The sequence below is a fragment of the Meles meles genome, chromosome 9, assembly GCF_922984935.1.
Source record: "Meles meles chromosome 9, mMelMel3.1 paternal haplotype, whole genome shotgun sequence".
Classification (NCBI taxonomy): domain Eukaryota; kingdom Metazoa; phylum Chordata; class Mammalia; order Carnivora; family Mustelidae; genus Meles; species Meles meles.
In genome coordinates, this window is record NC_060074.1 from 88,460,893 (window position 1) to 88,488,659 (window position 27,767).

General features: G+C 37.0%; 1 protein-coding gene across 1 annotated transcript in view; it reads right to left on the reverse strand.

The window, feature by feature from the left end:
* Positions 1 to 27,767, reverse strand: part of ARHGAP15 (Rho GTPase activating protein 15) — a 610,173-nt gene that overhangs the window by 478,634 nt on the left and 103,772 nt on the right. Inside the window, exon 6 of the mRNA XM_046018034.1 lies at positions 9,642 to 9,731. Coding sequence (XP_045873990.1) covers positions 9,642 to 9,731 — 90 coding nt within the window. The remainder of the gene's footprint in view (positions 1 to 9,641; positions 9,732 to 27,767) is intronic.

A 27,767-nucleotide genomic window follows, 5' to 3' on the forward strand; every position in this document is an offset into this window, starting at 1 on the left:
ATATTAATATACTTATATGTTCAGGACAAAAAATACACAAGTGAGCCATTGCCTTCCCTGAATCCTTCGTTCTATGACAGAGAGAGAGGACTGTCATCGGATGATTGATATTTAGGGCCAGGGGATTTCACGTCTGTATTTTACCACGTAAAGAAAGCCCTCCTTCGAATACCTCGCCAGAGAGCCCAGCCAAAATCAAACCAGTGAAGTCAGTGCTGAAACACTGACTCGCCACCAGATGGCAGCAATGCTTTTATGAATAATGCAGCATTCTGTGCAGTCCATCTAAGATTTCCTATGTTAATAATAGAACAATCCTTACTTTAGTAAAAGGACAGATTTGTTCATAATGAAGTCAGCCATTTTTTTCATGTCACTGATTATATTTTGTGGGGTCTATTTGCCTTCTAGTATTTGGGTCCCCCAAAATATTTATTTTCTTACACATTAAACATCAAAGTGCTGTTGAATTTCATTTTGATATTGTGGTAGAAAATGCCTGTGGCTTGAAACAAATATTTTCCCTTCTGATGGACAAATAACATCTGTGGTTGTAAATGTTCCAGTGTAGCTGTCAAAAGAGAAGGGTTTCACATAATTTCCTGCCACCCTCATTGGTACATCCTACACATCAAAAGAGTATGTTCATAACCTCCCTTTCTACGAATTGATTTCAAATCTACCACAGATCTCAAATATCAGAAGCTTGTCTTCTACTTGACGATGGGTGTTTGAATTTGGAAAAATGAAGGTTTGCTTAAATTCAAGTTAAAAAAAGAAACACAAAAACTATCAAGTAATAATGCACCCCCACCGACCCTCCCTGCCTCCCCCCCCCCCCCCCCATCAGTGTTTCTTTCCCTTTTGGAGCCATTTGCAGCAAATTTGTTGACTTTGCAACTAAAGTTTTTGGTTTGCACATGTTCACCAAGGAAGTCAGGCTGGTAGAATTTCCCCAATGTTGGAAATAAAATGTTAGGCAAATTGGTGGGACTAAAGCCAATAATCTAATAGTGCTCTTCTAAAACAGAAATCCATCTAAACCCTTGATGTGAATGTTCCTTCCTTGGTCTTTATCTGATCTGTTAATCTGAAAACAGTTCAAAGGGCTCCCTTCCTGATTTCTCCCCACCATCAGGCATTTTGTTTCATTGTTTCACTTAGGTCATCTCTCAATATCCTGTTTTGTTAAGATAAAATTTAGAGCAGCCTCCTCTCTCCTACAAATACCAAGAATCTTTCACTCTTCTGCAGTGTTTTATATTTTTTGCTTTTGAATATTTATTTTCTACTAAATTTTTAGTAACACATTTAACTCATATATTGAGAGATTCTATGCATAGATTCTACAAGTGGCCTCTCCAATTCTGTATGAGTGCTGGCATTTTCCTTTCATCTTAAACTTAGTGGGTTCCCCCCTCCCTCCACGTTCACTTCAAACCTTTGTTTATGGATGCTTGCTTTGTTATTTTCTTATACTCCTTTAAACATTGCTGAGGTTGGAGAGTTGTGCTCACCACTGCCCAGATTTTTCTCCTGCTCAGTGGCTTGTGGCATATAAACACTGTGAATATATATGTATTTTTTCTCTTGCCTTCCGATCCAGCCTCATTACCTTATGTTTCTAAAAACTGAACGGCATTGGCTATTTATCTGCCAGTGATCCAAGGCTATCCAAAAGCACTCAATTTTATTTTACCCTGTGTCATCCTTATGGACAAGCTGTAAAATGTGATACCATTTACTGGCCCCATCTATTATGTACCAGCTTTGGGGATTAAATTGTTCCTTTTTCTGGAAGAAGCCTGTTTGCTATTTAAAAAATAAAATCATACTCAGTGTGAAATAAACATGGCTGCTCTCTTTTAAAAATATAAAATAAGTTTTGAAACATGCATGAAAAGGGGATCCAGTGGCTTGAATATTGTCTTGCCAGTATCAATGTAATATTTTCTGGACTTTACAAGATGAAAGTCACAAATGGAGAAACCATTACACTTGGCGATTCTACTTGGGCCTCATGAAATTCCCAGCTGGCTAGGTTTGCTTTTGCTCAGGTGAACATGCATGGCCTGAAGTCCCAGGTTTGATCCTGTGTAGCTCATTTAACTGCACTCTGCTCCTGTGGACATGAAGAACTACGCTGTCAACCCACGCATGGTTAGTGGTGCCCGTGTGATGGCGACCATCACATGGGCACTACGGACACCTCAAGGAACAGAGTATGTTCTGTGAAAGGAGGGGGTTTACATCATGTCAACCAATGAAGAACAGCATGTTGCATTAAGCCTTGTGTCAAATTAAAATCCAAAATTTATTCCAAATGCACAGCTCTTATCTTTGAGCAGACAGACAGAACCAGCAATTCCAGGAGACAATGTGAAGTGAGCTAACCAGTGATCTAAACTCATTAGGTCACATGCATCCATTCTTCCACCAAAATGTTAGCAGGATAAGAAACCAAGTTGACATTTTCTTTTTTTCTCTCTAAGTTTTTATTTATTTTATTTTGGAATCTTAAAATCTTGGTTCCCTTTGCTGATTCGGCACTAAAACTTCCTACCATGGCTATTGTCAAGCTTTACTGCCATCCTGTTGCATTCAGCTTTGATAATAGTTTAAAAGGAAATGAATGCAACAAGATCGCATCTTGCCCTTCAGTAGCCAGTGGAATAAAAGAGTTATGCAAATGCGTAAATACCCTCATAGACTCCTAAGCTTCCTGGGATCATCAGGAAACACACGCTTGTTACTGTTGCCTCTAATATCATACTCAGTTTCGCCCGTATCTTATTTGGATACTTGAGACTGTACTTTTTTCAGAGAGCTTGATTCCTCAAAAATTGAACCGTTGAAAGAACAGTGGTCCTCAAGTCACCTGGTCTGAACAAATAGGCATGTTCTTTCCTTGAAGGATGTACTCTCCATCCATCAACCTGATTTTGTTTTTCCTTGCATCAGTCAGGCTCACGAGTTCCTTAGGTCTCACCTTGGATTCTCACAGTCAATTTTATTTCCTGCCCCCAGGCTCTTTCCTTTGCTGCGAATCTTAGACACCCCTGACATTAATATTCCTAAATCAAAGTCTCAATTATAAAATTATATCACTCCATTCATCAAAATTCTCCTCTGCAATCCCACTGGCAAAAATGAAGGCAAAATCATAAAGATAATCATATATCTTTCCTTCAATAAGAAAATCATTATTGTCCCAATATCTCAGTGGGGGAATAAAGAGAGTTACCACTGTCTTGCTTTCATTTTTGAGCAGAGTTGCCGCACTTGTCTCTAGGTCCCCTTTTGCAAGTTGCCATCAATAGCTTGATAGAGACTTTCAGGGCAAAATACTTAAAGTATTTAGTGGCATAAGACATTAATTAATTAACTTCTATTGATTAGATATTACATTAATTATGCTATTTATAAGAATAGAATATTCAAAAATAATTTCTGGAAGGTTTGAGGACACATATTCTTAGTTACAAAATAAATAAAAAGATTTTCACTTAGCATATTAAATCCTAGTCTATTGGTTAGATTCACAAGGCAGTACAAAGAAGAGAAGGGGAACAGAAATCCTGAATTGTGTCTTACACATATCAATCTCTCCTGTCCAGATCCCTCCAAAATCCACATCTGGAATTTCCCTCAAAGCTTTGTGAGATGACAGGGTTAATCGATGAATAATAATACCTGGTTGCATTTATATTAAAATTGACCTTTTGGAGTTGCCTTCAAACACAGATTGCCTCAACATAAACTCAGATGGGAGACAGGTGAGGGAACTGTTACCTCTTACTTCCTTGTTGTGAAAAACTCTAAATTGGAGGAAGGAACCCTGCCCTGGGTTTTACATACAGTTAAAACCGACATAGCCAGGCTGGAAGCCGTGTCCCCAGACTTGTGTGCCCTCCCCATTGTACCTTCTTAGTGACAGATGAATACCTAATAGGTAGACAAAATGATGAGGGACAAGCTAGGAAGAAAAACAAAACCAAAACCAAAAAAGCCTGTATTAGACACTAATGCTGCCCTTACTCTGGTTTATTTTTAATGCCATGCCTTTTAAGATGCTGTGAGTAACTCTCTAAAGTGAAACCAGCTTTACTGGAAATCGAATGCATATATAAATGTGGAAGAATCATCCTTTTGCATTTAGTCTGACTACAAGCATTGAAAAATGAAAGAGAAAATTGGTAAAAGCTCAGATTTATTTTAAACCACCACTTTTAACAGAAGGAAATGGATAAAAGCAAAATACCAGTAGTTTTCCTCTTGGCTTAAAATGACATTTTCCAATATGTTATTAAATTATCTTCGCATTAATAAACTTAAGGAGTACTTACACATTTCAAGCTAAGACATATTCAGATCAGGAAGAGCAATCAAATTATGTTTAAATGTAAAGTATATCCGTGGAAAATACCACATGAATATGTTTAATATACATTATAGCCAGAAGACCCCAACCGAAGTCAGAAAAGTAATACAAGTAATGATAAATCTACTCTGAGGTTTACTTTACTTTCAGGGACAGAACCTGTTCCCCTGAGATATATTTACATACTAAAAAGGGAATCTCAAATCCAGGAAATTCAGCCATGATTTTTGTTGAGGTTATAAATTGGTGCCAGGGAAAGAAAACAGACTTTCATCTAGTTGAGTCATTTAACTGCCTTTTTTTCTGCCTTTCAAGCAGGCTATTGATATAGTTCTGATCAGTCATAATCCATTAATAGTAGAATTATCTTATTTAAAGCACATCATCTACAAATGAGTCTGCTGCATGCCCATGGGTAAAATTTTAAGTTTTATTTGAAAGGAAACTCAGGAAAACTGAGGCCTAGTCACTGTCTCACTGTGAGAAACAGTAAATCTTTAGGGTACAAATGATTTCACTATCTTAAATAATCATCTCCCATCATATAGGTTGCAATGAAAAGGACCAAGGAAACAGATAGTATGTTTCTTATTCTTTATCCCTGTTTACGAAAGGGAATAGAGTTATTCTGGAATGACTTATTCTTATTCTTTATCCCTATAAGATAAACGTAATAAGAAAATGACATTTTATTATTCTTTATCCCTGTTTATGAAAGGGAATAAGACATTCTGGAAATCATCTTGGAGGACAGAGCCTATATTGTAAACACAATATCCTAAGGTTCTTTGACAGTGAACTCTTTTTTCAGCTGACTGAATGCCGATCTAGCCTTAGCAACAACCACTGAACGAGTTGAAAGGAGTCCAGTTCTTCGGTGCAATGACTACGAAGCAGTATGCCACACAGTCTCTTTCTTTGTGTTCTCTGTGAGGAGACAAAACTCATTTACACAAGAGTAAAGAACATGTATGTGCTAAACTAAACAGCCCGGAATGCCTTACAGTGCTTGGGACCATCCTCTATTTAAAAGGGGGTAGCTCCTTGGAGGTGGCCAATGTTTTTGACATGGAGTGTCTATGGATTTGGTCTTCGTGTCATGAACTCCTTTCCCCTGACTTTCAAAAATATTTAACTCGGAGAGAGCCTTTTGTTTGAAGGAAGGAAGGAAACCTGAGTGAAAATGTTGGAGTGCCTGGGTGGCTCAGTGGGCTAAGCCTCTGCCTTCAGCTCAGGTCATGATCTCAGGGTCCTGGGATGGAGTCCCGCAATGGGGGAAATCTCTACTCAGCGGGGAGCCTGCTTCCTCCTCTCTCTCTCTCTCTCTCGCCTGCCTCTCTGCCTACTTGCGATCTCTCTCTGTCTGTCTAAATAAATAAATAATCTTTAAAAAAAAAAAAAAGAAAAGAAAATGTTCCTTACACTTTGAAACAGGAAGATATTAGTGGTCAGAAAAATTAACTTGTTGTTTTAAATCCCCTTGCAGCCATTTGCTCAGTTGAACTCCCCCTGAGCAGCTTTACAAATGCGGCCGTATCCGCGAGGAAGGAGAAGGTGACAGGGCGCCACATGCGTCACAGACGCCACCCGACAATACTGCCATCCTGTAACACGGTTTTATTTAGTTATTACAACTATCTCTCTGTAAATGACATTTAGGATTATTTAAGATTATGTTGTAATCCTTTTAATCCTCAGTGCTTTAAATTTCAGGCTAAACACCAAAGAGCAAACTAGCACTTAGCAGGAATGTTTAAAACATGTGATTTGAACATAAATCTTTTTATTCACTCTTTCCCTGATGAAGACCTCGCGCTGCTGTCAAGTTAACTAAGAAAACTGGTACCACAGTTCATTACAAATCACGCGGTTGCTAAATGCTTTCTCAAGCTACATCAAACTTGTGATGGTCCTTGACAATTATGCTAAACGCAGAATTAAACGAAGGTTAGCAGCAATGAACATTCACTGATATAATTTAGAATTTGCGTGACCTTTTTATAAGTACAAAATGCTCTCTGGGTTTGTGTGTACGCGTACGGAAATGGTCATTCTCTTTCCTAAGGCGAGCTGTTAGACACGGCTATGTACATGGACACACATACATTATATCACAGTCATACCTTTGAAACACATGTTAGGACTTGTCTATACATGCTTTATTATAGACGCTGCTGCTGATTTTTTGAAATATATATATTTTTATTATAATAATTTAATAATAAATGATATCCATATCATTTATTATTAAGAAGTACCAATTAGGCCAAAGAGTTTTCTGTTATAAAACAAGCAGATGTTCTTGAACTCAGTCATCAAGCATCATTCTGACTTACGGAGAGTTGCTGAATACCAAACCTTAAAACTGAATTAATACTGCCACTGTTATGTTACCATGGACCAATCAATAAGACTGAGTCCACATCAAGGGTTTAGTAAAGACTTTGGCTATGAAGGATATTTGGGTTTTAATACAAAAAGAAAATGAACAACTCAGATGTCCCAATGGCATATACAAATGAATGAGACAAATGAAATCTTTCCATTGTGTGTGTGTGTGTCACAGATGTGTGCTTCTGAGTCTTCCAGGCGCATAATTTCTTATTTGTTTTCCTATTTGTGTTAAGTTCGACTTCTCTACAGACGTTGTAATTAGGTGGCATATAATTGCTAGTCCATCAACTTTTTAAAGACAGATTTCAAATTTTAAATTATTTCTAATTTTGCTCTTCTTTGATTTTTCTTGAACCAAAAATCTCAATAGTCTTTTGCTATCTGTAATCTATAATTCATAGGCTGAGATTGAACACCAAGCCTAATTCAAACTTGGAATTTTAAAGCTATTTCTGATGTAGCACATGGTCTTTTTTAGTCAGGAAGAAACACTTCATTATTCTGCAGGTAATGAAACCCTTGTACACACACACTCAAACACCCAACGATGCCTTAATGCCATGTTTTTGAGATATAATCATGTTTATTCTGATCATTTGAGAGTTAGACCGGCTAATGTATCTAATCAAATATTGATGCAAGTCATCTAGATTTAGCTCTCTGGCAAATCCTTTCCTATGCTTTTTCGTTAACAGAACTATAAAAGCTATTTATATTGTTCCTCACAAAGGGTTCACCCTCGTAGTCTGTATCTATGGATACGTATTAGTAAATTTTACCCCAGCTCATGTGTTTGGGTAATAAAAAGATGTCAGCATGACAAGAAAAGCATGATTCACCCCAAAAAGAACGAAGCAAGAAATAAAATCAGAATCTTTCTTTAACTTTGTTATTCACATCGTCCTTATAATCACCTCTTTCCTGTTTCTCTACAGTACAAGGTGACAAGACAAAAAGAGTTGACCTGGGTGTAAGAACACTAAGGTCCCATATACTGCTTTGGTACCTTACAAACAAAAGTAGCTGGCAGAATTACTCCAAAAAGCTACCAAAAGTGAGAATGTTTGGGTTTTGTTTTGTTTTGTTTTAATATCTTGGGAAATTGCTACTGTTTCATATTCAGAAATATGAAAAACAAGGAAAAATTCTATCAGGAGGCAGTCAGTCATATAAGGAAAGGTCAGTCTCATATCATTAATATTTATTATCATACATACCATCGATACAAGTGGCTTAAATATATATCTGTGTAAATCATGTTCAAAGTCTTGTAAAATTAGGCATAAACATTCTTCTTCCGTATCTGCAGTTCTATATACATTGTATATATTCGACTGTCATCCTCATTTTTTATCTAACTTAACTTTTCAAAAGATCAACAGAGGAACTGAAAAAGGCTACCTTTGACCAACTCCAAGAGTTTCTATTGTCCAAGAATTATGTTAATGTCAAATTTTAACATCTTTATTTTATGACATGGGGACAAGGATACGAAACTCATAATACATAATACAACACCACCACTTAACTCACCTAACCTAATTCAGAACCATTCATACTGATCATCTAGGTTATCATAAAAGCTAGGAATATGACCTCTATTTTTTTTTTTTTTTACACATCACAGAATAACAAAAAGGATAAGAAATTGGGAGTCAGGCTGTATCACTGGTTTACAATTCCTCTCTTCAAAACAAAATTTATTTTTCTTTTCTCGATTCTATAAATTCAGATTCTAATTACTTTAGGCTGATTTTAGTCCTTTGATTTCTAGGCAAGTATGTTTAGTTTTCTTTCTTTTTTATTTTTCTTATATCTTTCTCTCTTTTGGTAAAAAGAAATGAATCTCCAGCACATAAAAATGAATGCCTGAATAAAATAAGAGTAGAACCAGAAAAATAATTTATTCTAGAAATGTTAACATGGGTCCACTCTATTTGGTAGACCTGGGTTAGCATCTGAGAAATGCAGAACTTGGAAACCGGTTTTTTTTTCTCTACAGTGAGAGTTCAGATAGGAAATGTCACCTACCTACACTACTGTAAGACCCAATATATTAATTTCACTGATGAATTTAAGAATGGAATTGACCTTTCTTCATGAACAAAAATGGTCTTAGGAGGCATTTAATATAGTAATTATAATAATAATATTCCTGGCTACTAAATGATATAAATTCTAAAATATACCTAGAAAATTATTGGTTACTTTGGAAATATAAAAGTAAGTTAAATCTCACATAAAGATAGAAAAAGATAAACCTCCATAATTCAAAGTTATTAATTGCCAAAGGGATCTTAGTAACATCATATATGAAATATTCAGTTTTCTCATTTCCTTTCTTTCAAGGATCTCATCTGGTTCTTTTCATTCAATGTAACATGATTGAAATTATTAATCATAGTTATTTTTTCCCAAAAATTAAATTATGCAATACAAAAATATCCAATTTCTATAGCTGTTCAGCTCTTTCCATCCCCTCAGTTACATGGGCAAATGTAATGTATGACTAGGGGTAGGAATGGAAATGGATGCAAAAAGTTTATATCTGAAAGTTCTATAACAAATCTATACAAGTCAAACACCCTAGGTCTGAACCCCAAACAGCTATCAAATACAATGCAACATTCAATGACTTTTACTATAGAATTAATCAAGATACAACATATATTTTCTATTTAGATAGCAACCAGTAACCAAGGAAAAGCCATAAAACAAACTAAAATTCAACAGAGGTGAAATCAGTTTTTCACAGTGACCTTCAAACAACTAGCTCATGCATGAAACCATCACAACAAGGAAGTATATGTTGAGAGTTCAGATTTAGAAGTAAAACGTATAAATTTAATATATGTAACATTCTTACCTGAAAGACATTCTTTCTGCTTGACTTTTCCTTGGCCCATTCAATGTGTGCTCCACACAAATCTACACTTTCTGGTTTGTGCCCAGTTTTCTGTAAACAAAATTGAAATAAGAATAAAAAGTACACATTATTGGTGATGCCTGTCAGGAAAAGTAAAAGTTTATTGAGTTATCAGCTATACATACTTATAGTATAAAGCCTTTCTTTATCTTTCTTTTTTTTTTTTTTCAGTTTCAAAGAGATATCTGTACTCTCATGATCACTGTGGCATTATTTACAACAGTCAAGACACACAGCAACACCTAAGCGTTGACAGAGGAATGGATAAAGAAAATGACATGTAGATACAAACATAGATACAGATATAAATATCGATCCACATGGAAAAATTATTCAGCCATTAAAAAGAAGGAAATCCTGCTATCCGTGACAATATGGATGAAGCTTAAGGGTGTTAATGCTAAGGGAAGTCGGTCAGACAAAAGAAGACAAATACTGCATGAGCTTACTTATATGTGGAATCTAAAAAAGTCAAACTCCTAGAAACAGAGTGGTTACCAGGGGCTGGGGACGTAAGGAAATGTTGGTTAAAGGTACAAACTTTAAGGGTGTGCCTGGCTGGCTCAGTCTGTTAAGCATCCGACTCTTGGTTTTGGCTAAGGTCGTGATCACGTGGTTGTGGAATGGAGCCCCATGTTGGACTCCGCACTCAGCCCGGAGTCTGCTTGAGATTCTCTCTCTCCCTCTGCCGCTGCCCCTCCTCCCACTCATGCTATCTCTTTCTCAAAATAAATAAGATCTTTAAAAAAAGAGGTACAAACATTTAGCCAGAAATATGGCGGATTTACAGTAAATTGTGAAGTTTGTTCTTTTGGTTTTTTTTTGGTTTTTGGTTCTGTTTTTTGGGTTTTGTTTGTTTGTTTTTATTTTTGTTTTTTTTGGCAACTCAATAAAATTTTCTTAAGAGGCGAAACATTGTAGAAGCCAAGCATAACTTCCTTTCAGGATAAATTCAGCTGGCAGGAGACTCATGGATAGCATATCTTTTCTCTGTTATCTGGTAGTAATCTCATGAGAAGCCAATCAAGACGAGGATGCCTCTTCCAGATGCTTCAGTCAGTGAAATATTTTTACAGTTTTACCCATTCTCTGCCCCCCAGGTGTTCACTATTTTGGAAAATCTCAAAGCATGGTAACAATGTTCATTGTTGAATGATTTATGATGTAGAAAAATTAAAACAACCTGCTTCTTCTACAGTTAATTAGATTATGGGATACTCAGAATAACAGAAATAATCATTAAGAGTATGTAACAAAAGAGATTATTTTCCCCATATAATGCAGTCAGGGAAAAAAGATGGAATTATTTTCCAGAAGAAGCATTTTTAATGTGCCAAGCACTTTTCTGTTTACAACTAGTAACTCACTTAATTCTTTTAACACTGTATGAGGTAAATACTATTATTATCACCATGTAATAGGTAATAATATGCTAGAGCAATTAGGCATACTTTCCCCAGGTAACACAGGGAGAAAGGAGGAGCCCAGATTAAATGAGGGCAGTGTCACTCCAGGGTCTGCTCCTAACCATTATGCAGTCCTTGAGAATTTAATATACACTGTGATCACATTCATGTTAAAACATGTAACATTTTGGGAAAAGATATGATTTTCTTATTAGACATATTGGTCTTGTTTTTGTCCTTCTCTGTTAAACTCGATCTTCCCATTGGGCCTTTACACCACCTGTTTACCTGGAAAACCTCCCAGTCTTCACATGGTTGACTCCTTCTTATCCATCAGGTCCCAGATAAATGTCACCTTGTCAGAGGTCTTCTCTGACTGTCTTATATAAAAGAAAGCTGTCTTCTAGCTTACTCTTTCTCTATTTCACTACTTGTTTTAATTTCAACACAGTCTTCTTCCTAACTGAAATTAACATTTATATTTTTATATGCTGTCTGTTTTTCTCCCACTAAAATTAAGCTCCCTGAGCTGGGGCCTGGTTTGCCTTTTCCTCCACTATTTTTCCCAATGTATGGAACAGTGCCTGGCACAGAGTTGTTGTTCAATGAATATTTGCTGAATTCATAAATGAAGGAAAAATATCAAAATGAAACTAGCTTTTGTGCTTTGGAAGGAAGGTTTGGACATCTAAAAATTCCCCATGTTGTAACAATTAAGGTTTATATTTGGTTTAATTCTTAAGCAGTCTTTGCTTCAATATGGAAAAATGAAAAACAGTTTAATGGACTCATGTGGATTGAACCCAGTATTTCACAGAATCATTGAATAGACATTAACTGCACAATTACTATATGTCAATGTGTTAGCCACTGTGCTGGGCACTGGGACTCCAGAGGTAAGGAAGATACTCACTCTTCCTTTCAGAATCCTATACCAGGTTCAGACTCTGTGATTTTCAGTGGACTTTTTCTTTATGGGGAAAAAGCAATCTAAGCTTTTCCAGAGTTCTCACCATCCAGCTCTGCCACACTCTTCTCATCAGCGTCGTACACTAAATCCCATGGCTTTGGTTCTGGCTTGGGTTTACCTCAATCTGAACTCTGCCCATCATTCAGTCACCTGCCATGACCCTAACCTTGACTCATAAACTCTTCATAAACCCACTGCTTCCCCTCCTCTCCATTTCATTAATCCTCATTCTCCTCCTCATCTAACAAACCCCATGTTCTGAGTTTTCATCACTCCCACCCTGTTATGTTTGCTTTTGCAGTGACTGGAATCACCAGGCCTTGTATGCACCCCTCCAGGCCCTTACTGGTTTCACTTCCTTCCATAAGCATGCCTATGTCCCCAACTCACCAACGACTTCAGTGCTCCGCCATTTCTCACTCTCTTGCTCTCCCCCATGCAACGATCCACTCCACTCTTTCATCCACTTTTCCTTCTTCTATCATTTTCCTCATATCCCCTAATTCTGGAGAAATAACTTCTGACTACTCAGAGAAGTAACATTACAAATAATAGCCATTTTCTTCTGCTGGGTTTTTAACTCTACTTAGGAAAAAAAAAAAAACAATGAAACAAAACAAACAAATAAAAACATGGTAAAGACACTTAACATATCCATGAAATCATTGCCAACACTGATGTGATCAACACTTAGCAAACGTTTTTGTGTGTTCCTAGTCACTTTTGTTCTTCCTCATATCACCTCTATTCCAAGCTTCACCCCATTCCAGCAGTCCATCAAATGGCATGCTCCTAATTTGCAGAGATCATACAGCTCTTGAGCTAGAACATTCACCATTCTTCCCAATTTCAGAGTCCCTGTCATCAAAATGAACAAACATACAAGCACAAACTTAAATAAATCCCTCTCTGTTGTGCTTTCTGAAGCTTTGTATCAATTTCTCATTTACTCCTTACAATAGTCTTGCGCAGTTGTTACCATCGCCTTCAACTTACAATGTGAAGAAACTTAAGCAGGGGGTGGTTAAGTGGTTACATAAGTGGTTACACAAGCTCATGCACTTAATGCGTGCCTGAGCAGAGATAGGAATTCACTGTCCTCCAACTCCAAGTACCAAGTTCTTGATCATAACCTAATATATGACCTCCTCTCCTCTCCATACCCAACCTTTACTCCTACTAGGTCACATGATGAGAATTAACATTTTCTATCCCTTCCTTGTACGTGTCATAATTTCCCATATTCTGTTCTGGCTCCTGGAAGTTTGGATCTGAGTCTGTGATTTGGGTCCACCTGTCTAATGAACTCCCATGCCTGGCATGACAGTGGTGTCTATGAACATCAAAATCTCCTGGCCCGTTGTTGCCATACAGTGCATGATCCACTTCCAAAGTATGTCCTTTTCTGCCTCAGAGGAAAAGATGTTTCTCCTTCAGCCCATGGCTTTTCCGCTCAGTTCCTAATTCTATCCAATCCTGTTCCTCATTTTCTGAGTTGTCCCTTTTCTCCTGCATTTTCAACCTCCCTCTCCCAAACAGATTATATCCTTTAGCCCACAGCTTTGCTCAAGTCACTCTTGTTCAAAAAAATACATAAATATATGCAAGCATCAACCCTACAACCTTGCTTTTCTCAATCTCGCCAATTTCTTTTCCATGATTGCCAGGATTCTTGAGTTTTCTGCAGTCACATTCTCTGCTTGGTCATGTTTTATTCTCTTTTCAACCCACTGCAGGCTTTTACTCCCTTCCTTAACTAATCCAAAAAATGTTTTAACCATGAAGGTCAACAAAAACAATCTGATGCCTTCTCTCCCATCATCCTTCTACTTGAACTCTGGACTGTTAGATTCTGCTCCTTTTCCTTAAAACTCTCTGCGCCTCAGCTATGGAGACATTTTCTCTCTAAATTTTTATTTCACCTTATATACTCTCCCTTCTCTGTTTCTTTCACTGACTTCTCTTCTCTCCCCACTTCTTAAGTGTTGGTAATCCTTGGTTTACTTTTCCAGGTCATTATTTCTTATAGTTTATTGCTTCTTATGGGTTTGGTCTTGCTTCTGGTCTGATCCATCACTTGGGACATGTTGACCTCTCAATTTTTCCTCTGGCCTCCAGCTCCAATGAGCCAAACTGTGTTTTCTAACTAACCACCATTAGGATGTAGCACAGACACCTCAGTGAAATCACTGTCTTCTTAGACTTGCCCCCTTTTTTCTATTGCTTGTCTTGCTTAATCATCCCTTTATCCACTTCACCTTCTCCACTTTCTTAATTCTTCTCTTTCCTTTACTGTTTACAAGAGAACAAGCAATGCGGAGCCTGAATTCTAGAACAAGCTCCATTTTCTTCATCTCATGACTGCAGCCTCATTTAAGCTCTTATTTTCTCTCGTCTGGATTCTCTCACTGGTCCCATAGGGATTCCCTCTGGGACCACAAAAAACAATTTCATTTCATTCTCTACATTTTGACTTTTTTCTCTAGAACACAAATATTACCATATTTCTTTTTTTTAAAATATTTTATTTATTTGACAGAGAGAAATCACAACTAGGCAGAGAGGCAGGCAGAGAGAGAGGAGGAAGCAGGCTCCCCGCGGAGCAGAGAGCCCGATGTGGGGCTCGATCCCAGGACCCTGGGATCATGACCTGAGCCAAAGGCAGAGGCTTTAACCCACTGAGCCACCCAGGCACCCCCAAATCTTTATATTTCTTATGGAAAACTTATTACCGACGGGATAATGTACAAATCTCTCCGTAAGCTATGTGGGCTCTTATACGTCACTCCCCAACCATCCTTCTGAGTTCCCTCCATCCCCCCATTCTTCTACAACCAGCCATGCTAAATTCATGGCAGTTCCAATATGCACCATGCTCTCCCAATTCTATACATTGGATGCACCCTTTTCATGTGGAACACATTTATTTATGTTTGACCCACTCCAGCTTGTTTTGATGATATAATTCCAAAATAATCTCCATGAGGCGTTCCTTTAGTCTCTCCTTCCCACCATCTCCCCTATTCTAAAATCCATTTTGTTACAATTCTTTTTGTTATCCAATAGAGAATTACAGTGGAAAACTTCCAGATTCCTTACAAAATAAATAAAACATCTCAGGATAATAGTTTATAAAATGAGATAATTTTTAAAAATGTAATTGAATAGTCTATAAAATTAAAACACAATATCCCCATTCATATTGATCTTTAATAGGAAATGACCTTAAGTCACAATCAGAGCAAATGATTGAATTTGGGATCAGAAGTATACCAGAAAAAGTTAAAGTGATTTGAGTAAAATTCAAGTAACTAAATATATCAGTTTCAAGAAGAGAAAACTAAGATATATTAATAGAGGACTATGTAAAAATGATCCTGCCCAGTAGTTCATTGTTCCAAAGCTAAAGCAGAGAGACCTAGGCTTGAAGAACAATGCCAAGGACTCAGACTTATTAGAAGGAAAAATTTTCAGAATTTAAACATTGTTAAACATTGGAACAAGTTTTTCAGAAAAGTTGTTGAATTTATTTGGAAGACAGTCAAGATTTTATTCAAGAAGGCTGAAATTAAAGAATCCTTTAATAGAAAACATATTTCTGATTCTACAGCTATAAAACACAAGAAAAAGTCTGCTAATGAACTACATGATGCCAATGGATCATATTGTACATCATTATGAAAGTATACTTTTTAAAAATTGACTAAATTTGGATTTCAATCTAAGAGTGTACTTACCATATCTCTTCCGGGGTAAACTTAAAATATAAATGACTGGCTTGAAAATACTTAAATAGAATTATTTTAAAAGTTACTGCTTCTGGACAATAAAATATAAAAACCTGTTTGTTGGGGGCAATGTAAAGCCATTAAAAACTGATCCTGAGTCTTGTCCACTTCTGATTTTTATTATTCTTCTAATTTATCTTTACTATTCGCCAGTAATCCTTGACAGGGTATCGTCTCTGTATTTTTCCAGAGAAAAATTAGATTAAAACTTAGAGTAAAACTTTAGATTAAACCTTAGGATTATGTTTTTCATTCCTTATGGGAAATTTTGGACTCTTTAACACACATTAAGAAAATAGGAAAGGCCAGATTCTCTTTTGCTTGATGGCATTTTCCATGAGGAAGATTGGACATATGTGTAGGTAACAAATCGCTGGACCACTCATTATCTTACCCTTATCATTAGATGGGTTACAAAACAAAACAAAACAAAACAAGTCTCAGATTTGATGAAACAGGTTATTAGTTCCCATTTTTTATTTTGGATTAATTGCTATTCCAGAATATAGACTCAGATTGTCCTTATCAGTTTGAAACATAAAACACAAAATCTGTTTAGGGGAATTAACTTTTATCACATAACTGGTTTTGATTCCGGAAAATCACTCATGGAGGAGGATAAAACTCACTTATAAATTCTCATTTGGGCAAAATGATTTAGGAAAGAGTGCTGAATGGATACCTGATCTTATTAATGTCTAAAGTATGGCCGCTGTCAACACAGAAGACGATACTTGGATTGTAAGATGTGGGTTTTATGTATATGAATATAAATGATGTTAATAATAACTGAAATTGTTTCTACAGTGAAATTTCTCAGTATATACAAGACCAAATCAAACCGAGATTTTCAGAAAAGCAAACCTTTGTTGGAGACTTTGGGCACTAGAATGCTGTATGCTTGGTTTTTTTGGTTTGTTCTTTGAGGAAAAAGTATCCTCTCCCTTTCAAGAAATGAACAGATCTATTGCATTTCATTCTGAATCCAAATCTTGCCAGAATAAATACAATAGTTTCTATTTAGTCTACTTCTGTTGTATGCTGATACTGTCTCCATTTGCATTACATAAAAAGCTATTTAATTTTGCAAGGTGACTAGCTTGGACACATTTTCGATGCCTTGGGTGTTCCCTCAGTTCTTACCTAGACCCTCATCCTGTCAGTCTAGCACAGCTGTCCCTGCACATAACCAACCTGCTTGAACCCACTTGGTCCATTTCCTGAGGGTGGTCAGTCACCTTTCTGAAATTCAAGGCCCTCCTTCCTGGCTGCCAGAGTGCAGATGGGCTTTTGGGTCCTCATCTATTTCCAGATTTGTATACATGACCAGTTTACAGGGTATAGAATCTGGCTTTCTGAGCAGCCATCCAAGAGTGTGCCCAGGATTCATCTGATATAGGCAGTGAAGACTCTGGGTGGTGAACTGTAGCCAAAAAGAAGCAGGAAATGAGGAGAAACATAACTCTCCTCCATCCCTCCTTCTCTCCCACAGACTGCCTCTGCTTTCTTCAAACAGCCTACCTGCAGCTTCCTTCTAAGTCAAGTGTTGAAGCTTCCCAGTGATACTCTGTGTCTCTTTGAGGTTCCCTGGAGACCAGCGGCCTGCTTGAGGACACACCTCCTCCACTATTCCCCCATCATTTCCTGCCACACTTCCATGTGCCTCACTCTCTAAATCATGCATTCATGCCTTCAAAAAAAAAAGGATGGGCACTAAATTCGGGCCTTGTTCCCTAGGGAACCCGGGCTGAGATCACTGATCCTTACGTTAGAGATGAGCGATGCTATACCACCGTGTGTGTTGTCAAAGGGAAGCAGCTCACTAGCCAGGGACTCCATCTTTTCCCAGTCCCCCTTGCAACAACACGTGGCCATATTGCCCGCTGTCATCACTGGACTGATAGCAAAAACGATGTGAGTCACTTCCGGGTTTACAACTTTAAGGAGCATGCAGACCTTCTCATGTTCTCTCTACCTTTCTCTCGTCTGCCACTGAGAGTCTGCAGACCCAAAAGATGAGAGAAGCACCACATAGCAGAAAACTGACCAGGAATACCAGTTTTGGACAGTGGTATGAGTAAGAAATGAGGTTCTGCAGAAATTTTTGATTATATTTGGACAGAAGGAAGTGTTCCCCTACCTGAAGTCTTTATGTTAAGAAAAATGAAGACAGGGATTTTAAGTACACTGCCATTAAGTGGCAATTTGAACATCTGAATCCAATTCTGTTGGGTTCCAATGACTTTTCTCTTAGCCAGTATACTCTATTGCTCCATGTAGTAATAAAAACAATAATAACAAATGTAATTGGTATTTATCATTGCTATGTGCCAGGCATGCTGTATCAGTATTCTCACATAATCTCACAATAACTGTCAGAGGTAAGTACTCCTATTAAACTGACACTGCAGTTGAAATATCCAAGGACTATAGGAACAAATAAAATGTGAACCTAATAGGGTGCTTGGGTGGCTCAATTAGTTAAGCATCTGCCTTCAGCTCAGGTCATGATCCCAGGATGCTAGGATCAAGCCCAGCATCTAACCCAACATCAGGCTCTCTGCTCAGCGGGGAGTCAGCTTCTCCCTCTCCCCTTCCCCTTGTTCGGGCTATCTCTCTCTCTCTCAAATAAATAAATAAATAAAATCTTAAAAAAATTAAAAATAAAATGGGAACCTGGGATTCTCAACCCAGGTGATCTGATTTATTCTACCTGATATGGTATACTGCTTCCCAGAGCATTTCACCTCAGTACTGAACTGTTAAGAAAGACCAAATACATACATTCATTTAATCTCAAAATGCACTGGGGAGTAAAAGTCTATTTTATCTTGGAGAAATGCAAACTCTAAATCAGATACATTACATTGACCAAAATGATAAACCACAGAGAGTCAAACTTCATAATTAAAATAGTTTTCTGAGAGAGCCTAAGGTGAGGTTTATTGGACAGTAAGCTATTATCCATTTATAAAGCATCCTATCAATTTCATAGATTTTTGTGGTTATTAAAAATTATGTAAGATACAGAATTTATTGTGGTTAATGGCTAAATCTTGAGAGAATTATAACCAGAGTACATGGCTTCATTTATAGTAATATTGATCACTTGATTTCATTTTTTTCCTTAGAATGTTTATGCTAATAGAACACTGGAATTCAATTTCTTTTCTTTCTTTCTTCCCATCTCTACCCATCATCCTCCAGGTTTTGGACTATTATTTTTTTCTAATTTTTAAAGGTCCGATGAGGCCATATGACAGTACAGCCTGTGGCAATGCTAGAAACTGTCCCGATGTTAACCACGCTGACTTTGCCAGAGCACTATCATTAGGAGAATTAAAAGATTAAGCAGAAATTTAAGATGCTTTCATTAGGCTAAGTTTGGTAGATCTATTGTTTGCCCCTCCAATGTTTTGATCTTTTTGAGCAGGGATCCAAATAAGGGCTTAATACTCACTTTACAAAGATAAAATAATTCCATATTCATTTTGCACAGAATACTCAATAATTCATGAATAGCTTTCTGATTGAAACTATTTTCATCTTTTTGCTAAATCACATCATTTTACTCCTATAAATAAGTCCATTTTGTTATTAAAGCCATACTACAGTAAATGAACATTAGATGTATTACATTATTTAATTAATGCTCGTGTTCATTATTTGCAATAAAAGTAAACAATATTAAAAAAGTAAACAAACTATTTTAATGAGGCCGTTTATATTACTCTTTTTTTGCTTTCAAGGTTATGGCTGAATGAATGGTTTGAAAAGGTTGATAGTTTATTAAATATCTTGGAAAAGTTTTCTGTTATCAAAAGAAAAATATGCCAGTGTTGGCCTCTGAATAAAAATTATCAGTACAATGTGAAGAGAAAAAAAATAAAAGTTGTCCCCTCCCCCCAAAAAAGAGTTACACAAGCAATGAGTGTCTAGGGTCCATACTGAACATACTGGTTTCAGAACCATACAATTTGAGGGAGAAATATTGCCTAAAATGTTTATAATGCTTTTGAATTTATGTCAGACTAAGTTATGTTAACTAGGATTCATGAGCATTGTGGGATAAATATAACAGAAATAGCTAACTGATCAGAGTAAGTTCCACTAGGTCTGAATTTTGATGGATGTGGAGACAAGAGAAATTTCTTAAACCACAAACAAACCCTCCATAGTGTGTTTGTTTTAGTAGGTATGACACCAAACATACATTCTGGAATCACATGAAAATAAGTCCAGGTTTGCTACTGGCTCTCACTGAGTGCTACTGGGCTGATGTTCTCTCGGATGAATTGGTTGCTTTCTTTGCACTAGGATGTCTTCAGAGAGAACCATATTGTGAATGGTCAAGGACATATGAGAATACTATTTTCTGAGTGATAAGATGACCTGTGATTCACTACGTGCATTAGGCCATACTGATGACAACTTAGCAGTTTTGCCATTTTCTTTTTCAATAAGAGCACAGGCCGCATGGCTCTTCTTTGTTTCATCAGACTTGTAGAAGATGTCTCTCAGACAATTTGAGAAGTCCTTTCTTCTTTGTGTTAAAAGTAGAAAAATATATATATCTTAATTCCTCAAAACTGTCTATGAAAACTCTGAATCTGCCCTAATTTGAGGATAGTTGGTATTGCTTGCAGAGGATTCCAGAGTGCTTACAAAATGCAATTATATCTGCTCACAATCCTGTTCAAGCTCTTTCCTAAGGTGGTTTCGCATGGACTTTCCAACCAAACTGGAATGCTTGCTGTTCCTCATTGTATCTTCAGGCAACCTTTCACTGGTAGGTACATCCACCTACCAGTGAAAGGTTGGCTCAAGATACGATGAGGAACAGCAAGGCAACTCGTAGAAGAGATGCAAAATATTTTGGATGAAGGACATGTACCCTAGGCCTTAGGGAACTTCCAAGAATCATTTTCAAGACCAGTGATTAGCGCATAGTGCATGGGACAAGGCAAGATTTCAATACACACCTGTATAATAAATAAAAGATTTAATTTCCTACATTTTATCATTGGTAAGTCCCTTATTTCTACACAAAATGTCCTTTCCACCCCGTTTCTGCCTCAAAATCCTATTCATCCTTCAAAAACATGCTCAACTGTCACTTCCTCGACATATATTTAGAATCTTTTCCAATTGGAAGCAATCTCTCTTTTCTGAGTTACTATAGAACTAACTCAAGCCTCTGTTCATGCCATTTTGGAACAACTATCAATGTCTACTTTTTCACCACAATTACTGGATTATGGGCATACTTTTTGTTTCTAGACCCTCAAAGGAAAGAGCTGAGTCTGATTCATTTGTGTATGTTTCATAACACCTAGCCAAGTGGCTTAAACATCAAGGATGCTCAGTGATTTTGCAGAATGAACAATTGGAGAGATATATAGGTTGAGCATCACTTGGAAAAAGAGTTTCCCTGGGGAAGGATTAATTGTGACTAGATCTATGGTTCCACACCATGTATATAATCACTTTAGTCAGGTATTGTTATAATAAACCTACTTTTGATTCTGTCTCCTCTATCAAAAGACAAGCACCTTAAGAGCAGGGATCATAAATTATTCATCTGATATCGCTAGGGTTTAGAAACACATTGTGTGATACCTGTTAGGAATTGTTAATTATTTATAGGATAAATAAATGAAAGAGTGCCCTAAGTTACCAAGCTTCTCTCCCATAAGGCAATCTATCATTTTTTAAACCAAGAATGCATATTTGTCACATACCATGGCTAGAGTCAGGTTCCAGTCCATATCAAGCAGAAGCTCTAAAATCACACAGCACAGCAGGTAACGGGGTGGCAGATTGTACTGGAAAGTGCTGGAGCTGATTGAAATACTTCAGTGACACTAAAATATACAAGTGTACCTGAGACGTGCATGGGGTGTGAGTCCAGGCCTCAGAGGAAAAATCAAACTCTTATTTCTTTGGGACTTCTCCAAACAGATAAAGCAAATATGATGTAGCTGCCTTTGGAGGCAAAACTTTTTTCTCTTGGGCTAAATGAGATGAAGCCATGATCCTAGAAGAATCAACTTCCTCTCTTGCCTTCTTGCATGATAGGCCTAGTCCATTGAAGACATGTAACACCTGGGTCATACTCCTGTTCAATACATATTTATTAAAAGGAACAGCTATGATAGATTATTCTAGGGTGAAGATATCTGGAGAATACTGGCATGCCTTCTTAAAGATTTGCCCCTGGTAGCAAATCCCAGTCCTTGGTACACTTCTCAAGCTTTTCTTTTTTTTTTTTTTTTTTTTCTTATCTTCCAACCAAACTAAAAAAAAACCTCATTTCTCTTTTTAGCACACAGACCTTGCCCATTCTCAGTTTCATGTCATCGTTCATATTTTTTAATTCACTGGAATTCCCTGCCCATAAATCTCCACATATTGAAATTATAACCATCCTTCAAGGCCCAATTCAAATCTTTCACAGATGTGAGCTCTCCCTCCTTTAAATCTCAGAAAAACTCTTTTATGTTTCTTATTTCATCTCACCCTATTTTTTGGCAAAGATGCTATAAAGCAAAGACTATATCTTGATTATATCTCTATGCCTTATATGTAGCCCTAATGAGCAAGCTGTTCATTGTAGGATTTCAATACATATTCTTATGAAGTCTTTTCCTACCAAGGCTTATATAAATAGCACAAACTTGATTAACCAAATGCATATTTAAATGAAAGTGAGGTAGATTGTAAATGAGAAACTATGCTATTTAGATCAACTCTCCACTGAAAATAATGAAAAATGCTGGAAAAAAATACTTCTTTTTAAAATTACCTTAAAAATATTGAAAGCCTATGAGATAGTGGGACCTGCTAGGGTAAATACTTTGGGAAATGGGAATCTGAACCCAGAGAGGAAAGCTGAATATCAAATCAACATAACTGCTCTTTGCCTGAGGACATTTGTTTATACTATATGATTGAATTTTGGTCAATTGACTTCACAGAACAATGGAAAAGGGGCTCCCTGAGGTCTTAGGAAAGAATAAAGGAGAACCAATATGAAACTCGTTCTCTTTCTGTAAGTCATGGGATTATAAAGAAAACTGCCTTTGTAGATGAGCAATGTGAGAGATGAGAAAAAAATAAAAAGAAAGATTGGAGAATAATTCTGTCTCTGAAAAGTTGTATATGCTCCTATTATGTATACATAATTTGAGAGTTTTAAACTGGTAACTTAGATGAGCTAATCAATTACCAGGAGTGTGACCCTCTGAGAAAAATGCAAAATATCTGGAGTAGGACATATTTATCCCAGGCCTAAATGATTAGCACACAGTCAAAAATAACCAGACACACAAGGAAACAAAGCAACAGAGTGAGAAGCAACAGAAACAGACGGATGCAGACTTCAGATGCTATGTCACAAGACACAGAATATGAAACAACCACAGGCTTCTAATTTTAACAAAATAAAAGGGAATCTGGAAAATATCTGCAGAAGACAAGTATCACAAATGACACTATAAATTTAAAAAAAAAGAAATGAAAATCACAATAATTGAAATAAAGATGTTTATCACAAAGGGAGACTGAATTAAAAATTACAAGATAAATCGAGAGAAGTGGTTTGGAATGCAGTTCAGAAAGACAAAAAAAACAAAAAAGATTTAAAAAGAATGTAAAATGTGGAGAATAGACTAAGAAGACAATGTGGGTTTAGCTGAAGAATTGGAAAAAAATGAGAAACTATAAAAGAAGATTCATTTGAAAAGGTACTAGAAAAATAAGTTAATAATAAGATAATTTTCTAAAATATATTAGTGACAGTTATAAACTATTTCAAGGCAACGATCCAGGCAGGAAGAATAAAACTGTGGGAAAACAAAGGTAATTATAAATATATTATGAGCATCCAGATAACAGTGATTGAACTAAGGTAAATTCTGGATCACAACAATAGATGACAGAAAACAGTGGAATAACATTTTTGATGTGCTGAAAGAAAGTAAACGCAGACTCAAAATTCTGTATCCTGAAAGAATATATATATTTCCAGAATGAGGGAGAAATAGAGATACTCAAAACAAGTAAATACTGAGATAGGTTGTTACAGGAATTTCTCAGAAAATACTTCAAACAAAAGAAAAAGGCCTTAGTAGAAAATGAAGGAAGAAGTAAAGAGCAAAGAACATGGCAAATATTAAATCAACACTGACTCTATTTCAAACAAAAAAAATACTGTTTGGTGGTGTTAAAAAAAAAAAGAAAGAATTACAATATCAGGCAACAATAGCATTTATGCTGAGAAGAGGATACATGGATTAAAAATATTCTAAGGTAATATTTTGGAAGAGGGTAAAGCATTTTGATTTGATTAGCTTTAGGCTTTGGTAAGTATCGATGTTGTAATGGTAAGCAAGCCACTAACAAAATAGAAACAAATGACATCACTTAAACCAGTGTAAAAAAAAAAACATGGAAGAAAAAAAATGAAAAGAAAAAGCATAACATATTTAAAGAACAAGGCAAGAAATAAAAGAAGCATACACTGTGTTTCCATTTATATAAATTCAAACCCGAAGAAGTAAACTACATTTCTTAAGGGCTATAGACACAGGTGGGAAAATAATGAACCTTATAAAATAATGACTAAAATGCCTGAACTATGTGGCAAGGGAACAAGCTGGATGATAAAGGGACAAATGGCAGGGAGTGAGAGCTCTAGAAGGCTGACAGAGTCTTGATTTAGGGGGTGGTTGTGTAGAAGTTTGACTAATGACTTTTAAAATATACATATTTATTATACATTTTACTAAAAAATGGTTTCAGCATTTTTTCCAATGAATACATTTCAAATATTTAAAGTCAGTTACAAATCAGTATAGGGTTAAAAAAAAAAAGTGAGGAAATGAGCTTCATTCTTTCTTTCGTAATCCAGGAAACCCTGGACATCGTGACACCAGTGGTTTCCAAATGCTCCTTCAGTCTGCCCCAGCCAGTCTTAACCAAACTTTCTCTGGTCCAAGGTGAAGTGAACAAAACAGAGACAACATATATAGACAAAGAAGGGGGGTAGTTTCCCATTTTGGTAAAGACTAATGCATTGCATTATGAGGTTTTATCGTATCTAGATTTGGGGTTGGGATATTCTATGATACCCTTTCTGCTAGAAAAGCAGTAGTAAGCAGGAGGTTACCCTTGAATGTCCTACTGTAAGGGCCTATTCAGCCAGAGCGGCCCCACTCCGGTTGAACAGCCATTTTGTTGTTTATGCAGTAAAACCTAAATTGACCTTGACATCCCCCTCACCCCCCCTACCCCGATCAGGTCAGGTGGAGATAATGCCCCCGAATGCAGGGATGAGTCAGGTCATGTGGAGATAGCCAATCAGTAGAGCGTGCATACTGTCTCCCTAGCTACCAAGGAGTGTGGGCCCCGCCCTTTGGGCACCTTTTGGGCACCAATTCTGACCAAGGTGAAAGGCTGGTTCAAATAGCTACTATGGGGTAAATTGTAGTTCAACCAGCCACCCGCGTGGGACCTAGCATGACTGTGAAGCTTTCTCTGTGTGTTACAATCCCGTTGGCCACCTGTGTGTGGCCAGGCCCAACCACAGGCCTTTCCTCTATAAAAGTTAGTCTGTGAGGCAGGGAGGGGTCGCCTCTTTGCAAGAGACGTCCCTGGCCGATCAGTTTGATTCTCGATGCTTGGCATGAAATAAAGCTTTGCTTGAGTTTTGCTTTGCATCAGTCTTGTTCCTTTGACCATGGACCCAACACTACTAAAAACAAACAAACAAAACAGAATGAGTCAGTCCTCTTTTTCCTTGTATAGGTCACTGAGGACCCAAAGCCCATGAATCTCTCATTTACACATGCCAGTGAAATGATTCTGTGTCTAGTTCCGGGAGGGGGCTGCTTTTGATAGAAATCTGACTTGGGTGCAAACTGAAAGAATTTCAGTGAGAAAGAAAGAGTCAGACATGGAATGTGGGATCAGGCATATCTTGTGACGTGCTGTGTTAAATGCGAAAGTCACAGAGTAGCAGCCAGCGGAAGAGGCTGAGGGCCCCAGGAAAGCATCTACCGTCATGCAAGAGATACCATCTAGAGTCCCAGATGGAGGTGAAGGCTTCACATTCAGAAGTATTCAGTGCTTAGACCCAACACTTATGCTGCCTATGGATACATAGTTCTCTTTTTGGAGATCATATATGCTGGTATTCCTTGAATCTACGTGTTTTTCTCTTCTACACGTGTCTGCATCAGTTCAAGGACAAAATTAATATGTTGTAAAAATATGTTATAATTCTCTCATGCCCTATATTAGATATTATGGAATATATTTGTTTATTTGATAGAGTATCTCAGACCATAATATTAATTTAACACTACTACTTATTTTTTCTTTTATTAACTAATTTCATTCTCTATTGATTCTCTTGGCAGATCTCAGTATCCCCATTTTACAGATGAGGATTCTGAAGCTCAAAGAAGTTGAATGACTTTGTCAGGTCCTAAGCAGCAAAACTGGAAGGAAGTCCCCTGTGGTTGAACTTCAAAGCCCTGCTCCTAGCTACTTTGCTGCTTTGTCTTACCACCGCATTAACATTCAAAGATCATTCCTATAAAGATTAAAATGCCATTTACTCTTTAAGCCACATTCTGCACTACTCAGTTTCTACTGACCCCTTGGAGGAAAGGACAGACTTCTTCCCAGAAGCACAATGAACAATACCAAGACATGTGTAAGGGGGTGCAAGGGAAATTCAGAAACTTGAGCATAAATCTCTTTCAAAATAAAACCACAGCATCTTTAATCAAGGCCTGGCAATCATCGTATCGTTTCTCTGAGACTGGAATTGGTAAATGTGGGCTATCCCACTAGGCCTTTAATACTTGGTTAGAAATGTATCCAAGAAGTTGACTAGCACAATTCATGCAGTACAAACATGAATCTGTAATTCTCTTCCCCATTACCACAAAACACAGTTAGTTCCTGCCTGAATTCACTTTGAAGACGAGTGCCTGGGAGAAACCATAAGAGCATTGAAAATGGGGCCAGAAGTAATAAATGGGGACTGCCAAAAAACATTAACGAATTTCTTCTAAAAGTAAAATCTATTGTCAATTTACAACTCTGAAAGTTGAACTGGAGGCAGGCAATTAGTGGGCTGACTTGAAAGGTTTGCCTACCATCTAGAAAAGAGCTTTCTTTCACCTGTATAAAATTAAACAGCTGATAATTATATCTCCTGGTCCTGGGACGAGGAGATTAAAATAATAAAATAAAAATAAAGCAAATGCTTTAATTTGGAATCTAATCTCTCCCATTTTCCCAGAACATTCACATAAATGCTGCTCCAGTGGAATTCTTCTCACCCAGCAGGAGGAAGATCATCTTCTCAGCAGCCAAATTGGCCAGGCAAGTGACTTTTTCTACCTTTCCTGACTCCCCTTTTAGAACTCATTCAAAGGGAGGACAAAGGACCCCTGAGTGGATGGGAGTTGCTTTGTGCCTGGCCCTTAGGTGTACTTTATTGCTCTTAAAAAGATTTCCCCAACCTTACAGTAGCCCCCAAATAAAAACAAAACGAAAGGCTAGAACAAATTTCTGAGGCCGTTTAAATTAAAAATACAAAGGATTGAGATGTATTTTTAATTTATTTATAATTAGTTTACAGATTGGACCACACCGAGACTCCAAAATCAGCAAGCCACTTGGGGATAAAGACTATTGCAATTATCTGGAACAAGCCAAATGCTACCTTTTGTTCTTCTATTTAAAAACAAACAAACAAACATCTCCTAGCAAATGATTTTCTATTTCCTATTTAAAGAGGATTACATAGCAAACAGGACTAGTGGCTGGAAAGCAAAGAACTTTCCGTCCTTTTATTACCTGCCAAATACAAATTAGTTCATTGTGG